We start from the raw sequence: 18,222 nt of genomic DNA, 5'->3' as shown, positions 1-18,222 counted from the left end.
AAGACCACTATGCATATTAGGCCATCACACTGAGAGTGTACTAAATGGAACCAAATGGACCCGCAAAGGTTCCATTTGTATTTTGTACACTCTCAGTCTAAGTTACAGACCTGTAAGGGTTTGTATGATTCTTATCTATCAATCATAAAGCTGGGGCCCCGTAACCCCCCCCCCCACCCCCCCCCTCAAGGACCCCTGGGGGTCCCCAGAACCCTCTTTGAGAACCACTGCTCTGTAACTCTGTAGATATAACTCTATATACGCTATAAGCTGTAACTCTAAGCTATTAGATATAACTATATTAGCTATGAGCTATAACTCTACAGTTCCATGCATATATATATTAGTCATACTAATATGAGTGTATGGTTCTGAGGAGGAGGCCCAGCTGGTCAGAGTGTTATCTTGTGCTGCAGTACAGCAGATGGCTCATGAATGCTAATGGGATTTACATTCAAAGGAACACTGGCTCAGGTTATCTGAGGATTCTCTGTCCGCACAAACTGAGACCGTTGTGTTTGTTACGGCTGAAGATTAACCACTTGAGGGGGGGGGGGTGCCAAAATTAGCAGATCTACAAGGTCACGACGCATCGAAACACAACATTTTACTGCTCCTAGTATTGATGATTTCTTGTATAGCATTGTATGTCTTGATTGAATACAAAGGACTCAGGGCTTTTTGTGTTATCCTTTTAGCATTATTGTATAACTGTGCATCTGTACTTTTTGCAAACTATTAATAAAGTATTCAATCAATCAAACGTGTTGTGAGCTTGTAGATCGGCTCTCTTTGGTGAAGAGATTTGGTGTAGAGGGGGAAAAAGCGGTCCAGAGCCAACTCATGTCCAGTTTACTAAGTGTAGAGGGTTTAACCACTTAAAGCCCATGTTATATGGTTGACCGGAGTCCCTCAGGGCCCTTTACTGGTGTCTTTTCTGTCTTCCGTTATTGTGGGGAAAAGCTTTCGCTGAAAATAGCCGCTCGACAAGCTCACAACACGTCGCAACGCGACGTGTTGTGAGCTTGTCGATCTGCTATTTTCGGCGAAAGCTTTCCCACCAGTAAGGATGCTGCGGTTTAAGTCCAACCTTTATGCTGCGGGCAGATACAAAAGATACAAAAATACACAGCGTATTTGTCGCTCCGTCGCTTTGTATCTGTGTTGCTCGACGCGGTCGTTGACGTCATGAAGCGCTGCGTCATCGGAGCTACAGTTGTAGTTTTGTATCTTTGTATCTGGAAGTTGAACCAAGCTCAACTTCAATTTGTATCTTTGTATCTTTTGTAGCAGCTACAAACGTCGGATGTTGCTTTGTATCTTCATGTCGCTGGCTTACATTGAAAACGAATGGTAGACTGTGTCTTTGTATCTGCCCGTGTGAACGCGGCATTAGGCCCTGATGTCTCTGTCACCGTCAGCCTCAAAACCAACCCAGGTTTCATGCCTCACAGATTGATTTTCAAACAATTTATCGCAATAGCTCACTACAAGTCAGTTGCATCTCTTCTGAAAAAATAAAAAAGTAAATCAAAGGAAAGATTGAAGAATTTCCCCAAGTACACCGCTCTCTCTTTCTTACTTTCTTCTTCTCTCTCCCGAGTCTCTCTCTCTCTCTCAGAACAACCACAGTTAGGGTTATACAGTATGTCCTACACAGCGGCCTTGGCAACAGCAGCAGCAGTAGATGTGTGTATTATTAATTCCATCCTACTCAGCCTGCCTCTGTTCCCCCTGAGGACATCTGCTTTGTTTTCTACAGCCTGCCTGCCTGCATGCTCTCTGGCTATCTTTAGAGATCGTCCCTGTCGGGTGGAAACCTCATGTGTCAAAAACTGTTACTTTTCAGGATTCAAATTCAAAAACAGCATAAGCAGCAGATCGACAAGCTCGAGCTTGCAGATCTGCTACTTTTGATGCTTTTGCGTGACGCTGTCAAGCATGGCGTTAATTTACGAGAAAGCACAAAAAGCTGGAATATGGAGGTTTCTGCCCGACAGCAACGATAACCTTGATGTCTTGTGGAAAACTTGTATGTCCAAAACCATTACTTTTCAGGAAATGGGGGAAAAAATAACCTGTGTTACAATGGATCCAATGTAGTTATTGTTTAGCCAAAAGCTCTTGTTAATACTTCGATTGGTTCCAATATTTACAAAACCCACAGACACACTTAAGCACCTCACTTTTCAATTGGCTATTTTCGTTACTTGTGCGTGACACTCTTGTACGACAAGGTAGGGCATTAATTTACGTAACAATATAAAAAGTTGAAATTTGGAGATACAAGGTTTCCGCCCACAGCGACGATATTGGATGAAATGAATTTATGAAAACACACAGTAAACTTGATGAGGGCGTTCAAAGACGAAGTGGGGCACTGAAGTCCAGAAGAAGAAGACAAGAGAAGAGAAGAGAAGAGGAGAGGAGAGGAGAGGAGAGGAGAGGAGAGGAGAGGAGAGGAGAGGAGAGGAGAGGAGAGGAGAGGAGAGGAGAGAGAAAGCCAGTCATCCACAGAAGAGGAGAAAGAAATCAAAGCTGGAGACCAAAGTCAGCAGGCTCGCCTCAGGCGTGAATTATTTATACTCAGCATCATGTTTAACTCATATAGGGATTACAAATGTACAAACGTTTCCCGTCCCCTTCTCTCATCTTTGACCGACGAGTCATAGCCGGGCGGAGAAACAGAAACCTGATGTGTGCTAATGACCGACACAATCTGCTAATTAGGCTGAGCTGAAAAGAACTCCTCTAAAAGATTCACTCTAAAAAGCTCCCTCTCTGTCAGTGGTGGAAGGTACTGTAACTAAGTACATTTCGTTGCTTTCGGGCAGAAACCACTTAACTTTTTGTGATTATACTACAGCGTCACACAAGAGTATCAAAAGTAGCAGATCCACAAGCTCAAAACGCGGCGCGAAGAGACACGTTTTGAGCTTGTAGATCTGCTACTTTTGCTATTTATGAATTTGAATCCTGAAAAGTCACAATTTTGGACATATGAGGTTTCCACCCGACAGAGAAGATTTACTCAAGCACTGTACTTAGTATCATTTTGAGGTACTTTTACTTTACTTGAAAATGTTTCGATAATTCATACTTCTACATCTCAGAGGCAAATATTGTACTTTAGACTCCACTACAGTTATATGAAAACTAGTTACTAGTTACTCTGCAGATATTGATTATTATTACAAAACATACATTGACCACTTAAGCACAATTTTATTCTTTATTATCTGCAAGCTCAAAACACGTTGTGAGCTTATAGTTTATCTATTTTTAGAAAAGTTTGACAAATTTGAAAGAATATATTGATGCCAATACTTGTGTAATTTGATTTAAGTAAAATTGTGAATACAAGCCAGAGTACCGGTATGTTAATATTGTGGTATTGCTACTTTTACTGAAGTAAAGAATCAGAGTACTTCTTCCACCACTGCAAATGTGTTGTGGGTTTTTTTCCTCACGTCGTTTACACTGCTCTCCGCCTGCAAGCGCCCGCCAGCGCTTTGAAGTCGACTTTTATCACGCAGCGGCTAAATTATTGAACACGGCGCAAGTTCATGTAACGATGATGAACCCTGAAATCCCAGAGAAGATCCATTATGCAGGCAGAGGGGGATTCTGGGAAATACGTTTACAACAAGAGAGCTATAGCATGCATGACCCCACTTCCTGTGTCTGCCTGGGGCCTGGGGGAGAGGGGGGGGCGGTCCAAACTCACCTGGGACAGCTGAGAGATGAGAGGTTTCCATGATGCAGCACAGGGGACCCGAGAAGAGAAGAGAAGAGAAGAGAAGAGAAGAGAAGAGAAGAGAAGAGAAGAGAAAACATGAGCATACTCTATTTCAGTGCTTCATCGCTGGGAGTGAAGTACAGTTTGCATGTTTGCAGTTTGCAGGCTTTTAGAGTGAATCTTGCATGTGTATTTCACCATCAAAGTGTAGGTTCAGATAAATATTGGTTCACTGACAGACACAGTCTCCAGAGAGTTCAAGTGTGTTCCTGGGTTTTGCTTTTTGTAAAGTGGCATCATGCGTGCCGTTAGCATTTAGTAGAGATGCTGCTAAACTGTTACTTTTAATGAAGACGGACAACTGTAAAGGCTAAAACACAGTACGCGAACGCAGTGGCGGAACAACTGAAAGCCGGGCCGGGAGGCACAGTGCAGTGATCAGGCCCCCCCTGCGCGCGTGCGTGGGTGCACATCCCGCACGCGCGAAAATTTGCACATCCCGAAAATTTGCACATCCCGCTCGCGGGCACATCCCGCTCGGTCACTTTTTGGGGGGCTTTTTGTCACTTTATTTCGGTTTTAGGGTTAGTGTAGGTTTGGCTAGGGTTATGTTGTTTAATTCTTATTTTTGCCTGATTTTACCGATTTATTATCTGACGGCCCGGGCCCTCCTGGGTCGCGGCCCTCCCTGGCCTCTCCGGACGCTCCGCCACTGCGCGAACGGTGCATTGGAACAGCCACCCCCGTTATTGTCTCCGCCAGGCCGATACTATGTTTTCGCCCCCGTCCGTCCGTTCTGTGTCTGTGTCTGTGTGCAAGCTGTAAGTTTGATTTTTCTGATCCCATTCCAAGTGGCTATGACCAATGTTTGTGGACCTGTAATCCGAGGAGCACACTTTTCTAGTTGTCTATTGACCTACCCCACAGCGGTGGCATATTGGAACACGCCAATACACACGTTCCAATACGCCATTGCTGTATTTCCAGGTGTCAGCGTGCAGTAAAAAAATATTTGTGTTTGTTCTCTGTTCTCCCTGCAACGCTTTCAGTTGATGCTATGTGCTGCACTTCACGCACGTCAATACTGCTGCGATGGCGCTGTGAAATTGACTCAATACTACGGTGCGTCAAAGAACTGTTGATGACCTACAAGCCAGGTTTCCTTTCCATTTTCAGTCCTTATGTTTTTCTACACATGCCGAGTTCTAGCTTGAAGAAGTAGTTTTATAGCTCAGTGTGAGTCCAAAAACCAAAGCCAGACAAACAAGCTTGTTTCCTGGTCTGAAAACCAGGCCACTGCAAAATTCCACACAGTTTCTCTATTCTTCTTATCCTGTAATGCTGTTATACCCTGAATTTCCCCCTTAATAAAGTTTCTAATCTATCTACCTATCCATCTATCCATCTAATTAATCTATCTATCTATAAAACAGCATCCATGCTGTGTCGAGTCTCCCTGGAAAAATTAAGACAAAACCCCTCCATAATACCTTTTTTAAAACACATGAAAACCCAGAAGGAATTGGTGATTGAGCGCCTGCAAATCCCTCTCTCTCTCTCTCTCTCTCTCGTTGCTCTCTCTCTCTGGTGGAACGTGCTGCCCAGAGGCAATATACAATTACACCTTTTCAAACCGATGACAATAATTGTTTTGGGATAGCTTGCAATTATGAAAAGGCATGGGGGGTAGTGGTGGGGGCTTTATAATAGAGGATTCTAATTATAAAAAAGTTCATATTACTTTGAGTATTAAAGGTATAATGACATTCATTTTCACTTTTTTTATTTTCAATGTTTTATTTGGGGTTTTATGACCTCAATTACACCCAAAAAACCTGAACTTAGAACATTCAGTGGATTTTCTGTGGTCTGGGGTTTTCTGAATAATTAGGCTGAAAAGTAATCTGAGCTTGGCCCTTCGACAGTGAGGTCACAGTCGATTAATCCCGCCCACTCTCCTCCTCGCCCCTCCCCTCCCCTATCCTTTCCTTTGGGGGGGGGGCGGAGCAGAGGCGATGATTGACAGGCAAAATCCCTCACCAGCGACACCCGCAGGCAAAGATTTCTTTTTTCATTGCAGTTGAAAAGGCTTTAGAAATGTGAGAGAAAAACACCTGCCATGGATCACTGGAATGGAATTTTCACTTAAAACTTTTTGTACACTTTTGAAGGACCAGGACAAAGACTTTGAATGTGGTGTAAAAGTGAATGTCATTAAACCTTTAAGTAAGTTTGTACTGAAAAGATTAAAAGATAAGCTGTAATCTTTACTGTGCTTGCAAAATCGTTTCTTCTGGTTCACATAAAGTATTATCTATTTTCAGGGGCAAATGTGAAAAGTGAAATGCCCCCAGGCTAAAACAAATCTCACAAAGTTTTGCTAGGCCGCCCAAATCTGTGATTTGAGAAACAGCGTGAAACCTTTGCCTTTATGAAATATCCGAGATCATTAGGGTCTTAGATTAGATTAGATTAGATGTCTTTATTATCCACAAGGGAAAATAGTTTTGCTCAGGTCAATGCATACATTCAACAAGACAATACAAAAATAAACACCACAATTAAAACACCTACTGTAGCAAAGTACTTCAATTCTATAAAAGATAAAAAGTTCAAAAAAATTTAAAGGGACTTTAACACATTGATTGCCTAGATCGAGTTAACTCGTTTTTAAGAAAGAAAAAAAGAATTCAAAAAAAAAAAAAAAAATTTTTTAATTTGACCCAAAGACCAAGGAGATATGATTAGTCGAAGATCTAGACTCCTATCCACTTCCTTGTTAACTTAAAACTTTAAAATTTTGTATCTCAGCTCCTGAGTACTTTTTTTTTTCAATGAAAAATCTCTGGCAATAAACTGCAAAAAATCTGAAATAACTCAGGCAATCAATGTGTTAAAAGAAAGCAATGTCCTCTCCACACTTGTGGAGCACCCAGCCTGTGTTTGTTTCATGTGTGTGTGTGTGTGTGTGTGTGTGTGTGTGTGTGTGTGTGTGTGTGTGTGTGTGTGTGTGTGTGTGTGTGTGTGTGTGTGTGTGTGTGTGTGTGTGTGTGTGTGTGTGTGTGTGTGTGTGTGCGCATGTATGTAGGTCCATGGAGCGATTAGCACAGAGTCCAGCTCATCCAGGTGCCTGTGTGTGTGTGTGTGTGTGTGTGTGTGCGTGCATGGGGGGGGGGGGGGGGCATTAGCGAGCAAGTCCAGTTCAATCAGGTGAGGTGGATCAGGTATTAGGGGGTTTGTGTTTGTTTAGAAGCCTAATGGCTGAGGGGATAAAACTGGCACTACCCTTTGCCTTCCTAAATAGAGGCACCATATCTCCTACCCGAGGGCAGGACCTTATCACCAAGCTATGACCTTGCCAGAGCTGCATCCTCCTGTCTACCCTGCTATACGGTTAAGAATGTTGGAGAATGACAGAATATGATCTCCACAAACTGTCAACCTTTCACACCAAAAGCCTACGGAAAATACTGAGAATATTCTGCCCCAAAACCATATGCAACCAACATCTTCTCAGCCTGTGTAAACAGGACAGCATGGCTACCATCCTTATGAGAAGGGGGTGAAATGAATTGGGCATGTAATCCGTAGAGAGCACGACAACATCACCTAAGCTGCCCTTCACTGGACCCTCAGACGGTAAACGTATAAGAGGCCTACCGAAGAACGCCTGGTGTAGGACAGTGGAGGGAGAGCTGAAGACAAAACATGGGAAAATTCTCATTCTACCACTATGCCACCAAAATGTGGAATGCCCTGACACCGTCCCTTAAAAAATGTGGATCACTGGATTCCTTCAAAACAGGCCTGAAAAAACGTCTTTCAGGAGACAACAAGGGGAGGTAAACGCATTTTTCCCATAGAAAGGAGGTGACATTCACTGCCGACATTTTTTCTCCTTTGTACATTGTTTTGTATGTGTTGTTGATATGTTTTATTATTATTTTATTATTTTTATGCTATACTGATGAATTGAATACATAGGTCCACAATGGAAACAAGTACCCAGGCCTTTTTTGTGTTATCCTTTTAGCCTAAATGTCTGACTGTACCTCGTGCCGTTTACATTTCTGACTAATAAAGTATTCAATCAATAAATCAAAGACCCTGCATCACACCTGGGGTACTCTGAAGACACTGGCCCAGAACAGACAGGAGTGGAAATCCTCTGTTGCTGTCCTACATGCCAGCCGGCATAAAAGGGCAGTAAGTAAGTCATTAGGGTTTTATGGAAGATGCTTCTGAACATCAATTTACAATTTAAGCAATAAAATATGTTTTCTATTGCTAGTTTGACCCATTATAATACTCTTTAATCTCATAAAAAAAAGTCTGAAATCAGTCGTGGCGGCTGGCAACTTGAATCCATGTGCTCCCCACTGTAGAGCCCTCAATCTCTTTAGTTCCTCTTCCCCGCCAATCAGAAGATTTCCAAAGATTTCTCATGTGCAAATTAGAGTGTCTACCCGGGAGTCATGTTTACATCACACAAAGACAAATATTAGAGGGTGTTAGAGGTTTTTTTTTATCCAGTGGGGAAGGTGCTAAAATGACAGAATGCAAAAAAATCCAGAAACCATGAAATATTAACCACTTAAACCCTATATACGAAGTCGACCGACGTCCCCCCGGGCTCTATACTAAGCCCCCTCCTGTTTTCGATCCACACTAAATATCTTTGACGAAAATAGCCGACCTACTGCTCATAATGCATCGGAACAACAACGTGACGCATTGTGAGCTTGTGGATCCGCTATTTTCGCCAAACGTTCTCCAACACAATAGGGACCCGTTCATGCGGTTTTCAGTCCCTTTTTGAGCCTACTAGCATGTGACATCACTGCACCAAGCGCCATCTAAGTACATCTAAAACCTGTTTATTTATTTATCTGAGAGCCGCCCTGCACTCGTTTCCTTGTCTTGTACAGAGCTACAGTTGCTACAGATTTCCTTTCATTGAGACCCCAAACCCCTTATCATTAATTCATGGACGGGCGCATCACGGCTTACATTCCTACATACTGCACCTTATACCGTGTCTTAAAAACACTGTGGCCTATTTCCAGTGTTGCCAGATTTTGCGAGAGAAATAAGCAACCCATATAACATCGGCTATTAGAAAATAGCTCACAACGCGTTGGATCAATCTGCAATTTTCAAAATAATCTGGGGGGGGGGGATATTTTGCACAAAATATTTCCAGATGGGGTTCCGTGGACAAATACATATTCATTTGGGGGTCCTTGACATGACAAGAAACACTGGTTTAAACAGACGCAACAATGAAAAAAACGAATTGGCAGCAAGCCCAAATAAGCAACTACACTTTAGAAACAAGCCCAAAAAACACAACCCACAACTACCAAATACAAGCGACTTTACAGAAAAACAAGCCCAAAGTCGCTTATAATAAGCAGACATGGCAACACTGCCTATTTCTGTTGGCTTTCTTTTGTTCTTGATATTTTTTTAACGTCCAGAGGCCGTTTGAAATATTGATAAATGCTCTTTTCAGGAGCCTGTGGCGTCTCTCTCCATCGTATAGGATGACGTTGCTGTCGGGCAGAAACCTCTTATATGCATATTCTAACTTTATGTGTTTTTTTCGTAAATGAACGCCCTACGTGATCATACAACAGCGGCACGCAAAAGCAATCAAAAGTAGCAGATCCGAAACTCGAAACGTGGCGCAAAGCGACGCATTCTGAGCTCGTCGATCTGCTACATTTGCTGTTTTTGAATTGGAATCCTGAAAAGTTTTGGACATGATTTGGACAGAGACGATGAGTAACAGTGCCAGCAGAATGACAAGGATCACAGGCAGCACGGGTTGCTGTAAACGAAAGAAATTGACAAAATACACTTTCTTAAAGTAATACTTCACGCAAAACAATGACTTCTTTTCTATCAATTACCCATCCCACAAAGCCTTGAAATACATTGAAAAGCAAACTGTGGAAAACATCAAAAGGGAAAAACAAAAACAAAACTAATATCCCACAGGCAGGTAAATGGAACAGGTCACTTGACAAAACACGTTTCCAGTGGCCAATTATAACATCATATGTAGAGTTTGAGTATAAAGTGACAGAGGAAACAAAAAGAGACCATAAAAGATTTATGTGACAGTTGGCTTATCTTAGCTAAGAATAATGTGCGCTTCACTAGATAGATTGTTTTTGTCATGGATTTTCAAGGTAACAAAGAAGAATGAAAAATCTCACACCATATACTTTGTTGGCGTCAGCAAATAGCGTATTGAATTATTGGCTCAGGGATGCGACAAAAACAAAAGAAAATCTCCATGAATTCGAGGCTTCATGGAGTGAGTAATTGATAGAGAAGAAGTCATTTTTTTGGGTGAAGTATACTGTGTAACTCTTTCCTTCACACACAAAGTCCATGTGCAGCGGCACATATAGCCACAGAAAATGTGTCTTTGGGAGAACTGACATACAATGTAACACTTTCCATTCAACACTTAAGACATGCAATACAGCTACATAAGCCAAACCACCATCATCATAATCATCATCATCCCAATAAAAAAACACACAACTAGACACAATTCACAAACCACGCTTCATACTGTATGACTTCAGTGTTAATGAAAGGAAGTTTAGGATGAAATGAAGAAAATGTGCACTTGAATTTATTAAACTAGCGACCCCAAGAGCGCCCCCTTAGAAAATCATTGCTTACAGCGTGGGGGTCCGCGGACGAATGCATATCAAACTGGGGGTCCTTGAGATTTGAGGTTGAGAATCACTGCTTTAACCCAACCTAAGACCTAAGACAAATGCCTCCTAAATCAGTAGTTCTCATCCTTTTTCATGCCAAGGACCCCCAAAATGATATACATTTGGCCGCGGACCCCCCATCTGAAAATGTTTTGTGCCACCACTGTTTTAAATCCTAAGACTTTTCAGAAAAACTTGTTTTGTTGCTATATATATACTGTAGACTGTAAAATCTAAAACGTCACAGATGCTTTCCTGTTTTTAATGGGTTAATCCTTACATAGCAGAGCTTCCTCCTATGTGCCCGCTTCAAGGCACATAGGAGGAATTCATCTTTGTGAATAAAGGTCATGGGTCTATGATAAACTGCATTCGTTATTGCCTGGCTGATAATCCCTCTCTCTGCATACTTGGTTTTTAACTAGCATCAATTTAGAGGCTTGCCAAGGCAACTGTTGTTAAATCTTTTTACTGTGGTTGGTTGTTACCAGTATGCCTTTTTTTTACTCTGCAGATTTAATGTCCATATATTTTAATGACAGACAATGCTCTATGTACACTACAGTATACTGTCTGTCTGCCTGTCTCTCTATTCGTCTATCTATACACATGCACACACTAGTATACATTTGTTATTATATTGCATAGCGTCTCTGTCGGGTGGAAACCTCCTATGTCCAAAACTGTTACTTTTTTCAAATTCAAATGTAGCAGGTCCACAAACGTGGCGCGAAGCGACACCTTTGTCCATCTTGTGGATCTGCTACTTTTGCTGCTTTTGTGTGACACTGTAGTATGATCAAGTAGGGCGTTAATTTACAGGGGAAAAAATAGATATATATTAGATATACTGTTGATAACGATATTATTCAATATTTCATCCTATAATATCACATTTAAGATTAGATTAGATACAAGGAGAACACAGAGCAGTCAACAGAAGGTTTAGTGTAGAGGTGTGTTCTTACAGCTCTGAACATTCATTCATTATGTTTCACATCAACGACTGCTGTCTTATCTACTAATCAATACTAACCAGGCTGCATTGTGTCTGCTCAGCCATGTACTGGAGTGTGTGTGTGTGTGTGTGTGTGTGTGTGTGTGTGTGTGTGTGTGTGTGTGTGTGTGTGTGTGTGTGTGTGTGTGTGTGTGTGTGTGTGTGTGTGTGTGTGTGTGTGTGTGTGTGAAACATACAACAAAATGTTGTTTAGTGCTTAAAATCAAATAGCAGCATCACCAAAGAAATACAGATGTGTGTGTATGTGCCATATATAGACCGTAAAAATATATCGTCACGCCCCTGGTTTCTACAGACCGTAAATTAAGCCTATTTTCCACATACCCTACTTTTACTTTATCATCAATTTTAATTTAATTGCTTCCGACACCAGCAGGGGTGAAACAGCGAGACTACAGGCCATTCATATGAACTGTCACTTCCTATATAGACTCAATTTACGATCCGGATGCTAGCCCCTTGGTATGTGCACTTGCGTGTGTGGTGTTCGCGCGTGTGTGTGCTGATGTAGGGGTGTATAGTTCCATGGGTGGACAGAACCAGGCGCCGCCGCTCTGAACTGGGTCACCCGGTTGCCGTGGTGACCTTGTGGCAGAGGCCCGTGATTGGATAAGCCCCAGAAGAACTTAATAATGATTGGTTCCACTCGGCCTCGTTTTGGACAGCTAATTACTGCCAATTGACTGGCTGATAAATGTGACCCTGTCTTTAACTACAGCTGTGTGTGTGTGCGTGTGTGTGCGTGTGTGTGTGTGTGGGTGCGTGCGTGCGTGTGAGACCATGGTGTCACTATAGATCCAATGCAAGTCCAGGGATTAACACGAAAAATAATCAAACTACTTAAAAGTTTTGTCAGGCTAAGTAGCCAAAATAGATCGCTATTTTAGCTACCATTTGCGCTGCACTCTTGCACGCTGATGAAGATGTAGATCAGGGGTCTTCAACGTTTTTCAGGCCAAGGACCCCTTAGCTGAGAGGGAGATGAAGCAGGGACCCCCACTACATATTGCAGTCTTGTGCTGCTTTGTTTTTGTTTTTAATTGTTTTGTCTTTTATTGTACGCAATGCCATGTGTGTGTATGGTTTATGTGTTATGACCGAAATAAACTTTAACTATAGCTAACTATTGTATAAAAGGGGTCACAGACGAGGCAATGTTTCTGTCTGACAGTGACGCTCTACGTGACGGTTGGCAGATCACAGTACATTTTGATAGCAATACTTTTGTACTTTTACTCAAGTACATTTTTAATACAGGACTTTTACTTTATTATTATTTCTACATTGCCATATTGATACTTTTACTTATGTAAAAATGTGAGTACTTTTTCCACCATTGTGCGTAAGGAAACCGGAACTTCACTGGCTGGATACGTTGTACACTAAAACACTGCAGTGAATGTATTGATGAAGTAAGAGAACACCAAATCATTGCGTACGTACGAGCACCTCAGTGACGAGACATTGGAGTGGAGTAATGGCGAAAGGAGACAGATAATGTGTGTGAACTTGACTCTGTAATCTTAGCTATTGTTTCCCCTGTCATGAAGACAATGATACTGCAGCTTGTGACAGCCTGGGCTGGGTTTTGTTGTAATGATCGTGGTTCAAACTAGGTCACTACAGTGTGTGGATTTACATTGGTTGCCGTGTACATATTGCATGAAAAATTGAAGGCGCAAATTGAGTGAAAATTTGAAACATTAATGATGTATCGCATTATAAACCGGTCTGGTGAACCAGAAAACGCTTATACCAGACAGTACACCATGCCGTGCTGTCGACAGCCTGCAACTCCCCTACAAAGTCACATTTCAGACAAAACAGTCAGCATTTCTATAGCGGCCCTTTATCCAAGGTGCTATCCAAGGTGCTATCCAAGGTGCTATACAATGTACGTTACATTCTCAGACACACACAATAACACACTGACAGCAGAGGAGACAATTCAAGGCAAGGCACCATCAGGAGAGGTTAGAGGTCTTGCTCAAGGACACTTCAACACCAAGCCACGAGTAGCCTCGTGCTGCTTCCTGAGTCACTGTCGCCCCAAAATAATGAACAATCCAAGAGAGGTTAAAATTCTGCTGCTGAAAGAGCAGCATCTCTTTTATATCTGTGTTTATTCTGCCCCCATGCCTCTTCTCCTATACGCGAAAACTCAACTGTACTGGGCTTGAAACCTGTAGAAAACACTAACAATACTCCTCCTAACAGTTAATTATACGTTGGCAGCACACTGTGTCCTAACACACCAACACACACACACACAAACTGTTAACCAGTCTGCTTCTTCTTTGTCAAATCTCTTCTATTAAAATGAACTGTTCTGCATTGTTGTAGTAGAGTACGGCATGTACTGTATTTGGCCGAGAGATATAGATAACATTAGAGAGAGTGAGGGAGAGAGATTTGAGATTTAAGTTCACACTTAATTATCAAGAGGTGAACTTAATTCTCTCTCTGTCTGTCTGTCTCTCTCTCTGTTTGTCTCTCTCTCTCTAAAGTGATACAAAATAATAAAGTGACAAAACCAACAGCGTCCCATCATGTCCACTTTAACATGAATGAACATGTCCAAGTGGAGTGAACAACAAACTATCTGCATGTCCCTGTAGCAGCTGGTGTTGTTGTTGTCCGGCTGGACATGGACGGTAGGTTAACCCATTACATTTTTAATGGGTTAAATCACATTAACTGATGGACCCACAGACAGCCAGACAGACACACACACAGATCTACAAGCTCTTGCTACTTTTGACGCTTTTGAATTTGAATCCTGAAAGTAACAGTTTTGGACATATGAGGTTTCCACCCGACAGAGACGATATTTTATAGTTATTGTTATGCTACATTTCTTTGTGTGACTAAAAAACTCGGGACTTGTTTTTTGTAAATCAGAATTTAATTAGAGGATAAGCCTCTTGATGTGTATCATGTCTTTTTCAAGTGGCTCCTCGGAGCACAATGCATAAATAATTACAATGTTTTAATAAATTAAAGAATAAATTAAACAACACAAAACAGTCAACACACAAACAAAACAAACTTCTGACACAAGTGAGATGCTGTCAGACTTTTCAAAGTCTTAAAGTCTAGTGCAATGGGTTTGGTTCTCAATGTGGGGGTCAGGGGACCTCCAGGGACCCTTAACGGGTCTGTAACTCTGAGCGTGTACAAAATTACAAATGGAATCAAATTGACCCATTTGGTTCCATTTGTACACTCTCAGAGTTACATTAAAATTGAGGAGTTTTACAGTGGGCCCCAGAGATTTAAAAAAATTCAAATGGGAGTCAGTGGTCTAATGCATATCAAACTGGTGAAATTAAAAAGGTTTGAGAATGACTGTTCTGGTGTATGGTAGGCTGGCTTTAGACAGATAGGAACATTACATTATGCTATCAAGTATTGAGGTGATTAGGATTTGGTTATTAAAGGACCAGTTCACCCCCCCAAAAATCGTATTTTCTATCTATTACACACCCCATGAAGTTTTTTTTATTTAATAAGACAACTAAGACAATAATTTGTCTCCTAATGACCGATGACCCGTCATCAAATTATTGGCTTAGGAATGTGACAAAAATTCAAGGCTTCATGGGGTGTGTAATTGATAGAAAATAAGTCATTTTTGGGTGAACTACGGTACTCCTTTAAGCACTGCAGTGCTAACAGTAGAAGCATAAAATGACTCATAGACCAGAGACATTTAATCTGTCACCTTCCCGTCTCTCTAACCTGGCTCTGTCAGTTTGATTAACACTATTAACCAATTTTATTCCATATTTTGGGAGAAAACTAGCTACAGTATGTCAAAAGCTCATCGCAATGCGTTGCTCTAAGCTTGTAGATCTGTTCTTATCCCTATGCGAGGATGTCAGACGATATACTATAATAGGGCTTACGTGTTTAAAAGGAATCTGTGGGGCTTAGCTGCACTGCTCTGAAAGCAACCTCTTCATTAGGTAAGACGAGATGACATTACTGTCAATTAACACAAGGTGTGTGTGTCCCGACTGAGCAATGTACTAACAGCGCCTCACTGCTCCTAACATAGTTATAGGCTGGGAAAATTCCCAGGACAAATTTCACATAATTATATGCAAATATGCAGTGTCAAAAATACCTCAAAGCAGTGGGGACCAAGAGAGAGGTAATTGAAATGTGTCTGAAGCTCTCCTTCCTACATACACGGTCACCCCACATGTGCTGTATGTGTGCACGCGTGCACATGCATGTGGACACACTCCAGTACATGGCTGAGCAGACACTATACAGCCTGGTTAGTATTGATTAGTAGATAAGACAGCAGTCATTGATTTGAGACATAATGAATGAATTAAACACAGCTGTTCAGGGCTATAAGGACACACCTCTACACTGAACCTTCTCAATATCCCCATTATTTTAAACTTTTTGTGCACACACACGCATGTCTGGGGTTCAGTGCCTTGCCGCTCAAGGACACTTTGGCAGGGTTGGTGGTACCAGCCACCACCCATGGCAGCTGGCAGTGGCTTGGGAGGTAGAGTGACCGACTGGGAATCCTAAGTTTCAAAAGGCCAATGCAGGTCAACCTTATCTCATCTCACGAGGAGAAAAGCCTGGCAAAGAACTAAAACAGACACCAAAAGTGTTTATAGGGCTGTTGTATGTACGTCACCCCGGAAGATATCTTTCTTTTATATTTTTTTTGTCAAATCTCAACACGTTTTTCATGCCCTGTATGTAAACAGATCTGCACAGCATCAACGTAACTTCCTTCTGGGCGGTACTTCCTGTGCTTCCATTTACGACTCTTTCAGCAGTAGCTCTTGACCAGCCTACAAATACCCGATTCTCCCTGTTACGTCCGGTACATCAGAATCAGAATCATACTATATACTATAATGGTTAGCTTACCTTACCGGTATCTGCACTAAGACTCCCGTTTATATTAAACCTGTTTGATATTGGATGATTTTATCGGAACGTAAAGCACAAGAAAATACTGACTTGAGACTAGAGACAGCTCAGACTGAGTTTCATGACCACTTTACAGAAAAGCCATCGAGATGACAGGAGCATATCACAACTCTAGCAAAACTCTCATGATTTTATTCCAACGTAGGAAATGTGTCTGTGACAGTGAAATTGCCTGAAATGTTGTGTGGTGTAAGCTGCACTAACAAAGTTGAACTGTGTAAATAACATTGAAGCATTTCCTAGACTCACCTGAGGGGCGGCGATGTTGAGCGCAGGGTTGGCCATTTCAAACCTCTCCTGGGCCTTCTCTCTGGCCAAACGAGCCGCTTCCTTCACTTCTTTAAACTGATCTGAGAACTGTGGAGGGAACATGCAGGCTGTTAACTCACTGACCTCCTTCACCTCTTTAACCCATTAAGACCTGGAACGCATATGTGTCACTTTAGATTTATTTGGCTATTAAAAAATAGCAGATATACAAGCTCATAGCGCGGCACTCGTCCCAAAACACGCTCACCCCCCCCCCCTCCAACGGTTCTTGTATTCGTTTTACTGAGGTTTAGGTTAGGAATAAGTTTAGGGTTAGGCATAGTTTTACTGAGGTTAAGTTAAGTTTAGGAATACGGTTACTTTTAGGCATGGTTTTACCAAGGTTATGTTTAGGAATACCTGGTGGCGACCGTTCCATGGTCGCCCGATTAGAACCGGGGCGAGTGTGTTTTGGGGCGAGCGTTCTTGTATTCCTTTAAACTGATCTGAGAACTGTGCAGGGAACATACAGGCCTTTACTCTCACTAACATCAAAGTGTGACAACATCTCTGTCTCATCTGTATTTCACTCTTTTATGCTTAGTTACATAGGACCACAATGGAAACAAGTCCCCAGGACTTATTTTGTGTTATCCTTTTAGCTTTAAAGGAGAATTCCGGACTAGCCTTTTCCTTACCTTTATATGATGTTATTATGTCCTAGGACGAGTGGTACAGAACATTTTATTAACTCCATCCCGAGTCCACCACAACAAAAAATCAGAGCGGACGGGTCCATGCACTAGATCGCGTATTTTTATCACTCTAATTCTTTTTTGGGGTGTTTTATCTGACATTCATAATGACAGAAACCTCGCCACAGTGTTTTTGTCCAAAATGGAGCGCCGTGTTTACAAGCGGCTCGGACGAAATCACGGTTGAAATCTCGTCTTGCGAGACCTTCAGAGGGGCGCATCTAACACAACACACACACAGTTTTCTGTCATTAGGAAAGTCAGATATCACCCAAAAAAAAAAATTACCGAGCGATAAAAATACGCGATCTACCGCATGGACCGTCCGCTCTGGTTTTTCGCTGCGGTCGACTCGGGATGGAGTTACGAAAATGTTCTACTGTACCACTCGTCCTAGGACATAATAACATCATATAAAAAGGTAAGGAAAAGGCTAGTCTGGAATTCTCCTTTAATGTCTTACTGTACCACGTGCTATTTACATTTCTGTCTAATAAAGTATTCAATCAATCAATGAAGTTTATTTTTCCTTTTATTTCATTTTTTTTCCTTATGATTGTGCCCTACAACTGTCCTGGGGATTGAGGGTGGGGGAGGGTGGGATAGGGGAATGTGGTATATGTACATTTTGTTTGTCCTTTTGTGATACAACTATGAAAAAGATGATATGTACAGTATGTGCAGTATACTCGCCCCTGGGCCTTGCATTAAAACCTAATAAAAAGATGAATCAATCAAGTTTATACTCAGCAG

The 18,222-nt window shown here is 41.8% G+C and overlaps 1 protein-coding gene across 3 annotated transcripts in view; it reads right to left on the bottom strand.

Moving 5' to 3' along the window:
• LOC308087349 (homer protein homolog 3-like) overlaps positions 1-18,222 on the bottom strand; it is a 77,987-nt gene that overhangs the window by 26,375 nt on the left and 33,390 nt on the right. For all 3 annotated transcript variants that reach the window (XM_080431128.1, XM_080431129.1, XM_080431130.1), the window contains one exon: positions 16,715-16,822. In XM_080431128.1, the coding sequence (XP_080287254.1) occupies positions 16,715-16,822 (108 nt within the window). The remainder of the gene's footprint in view (positions 1-16,714; positions 16,823-18,222) is intronic.

The sequence above is a fragment of the Gymnoscopelus braueri genome (assembly GCF_963280865.1).
Source record: "Gymnoscopelus braueri genome assembly, chromosome: 6".
NCBI lineage: Eukaryota > Metazoa > Chordata > Actinopteri > Myctophiformes > Myctophidae > Gymnoscopelus > Gymnoscopelus braueri.
Note: the sequence above shows the minus strand (reverse complement) of the source record. Positions and strands in the feature narration are given on the sequence as shown.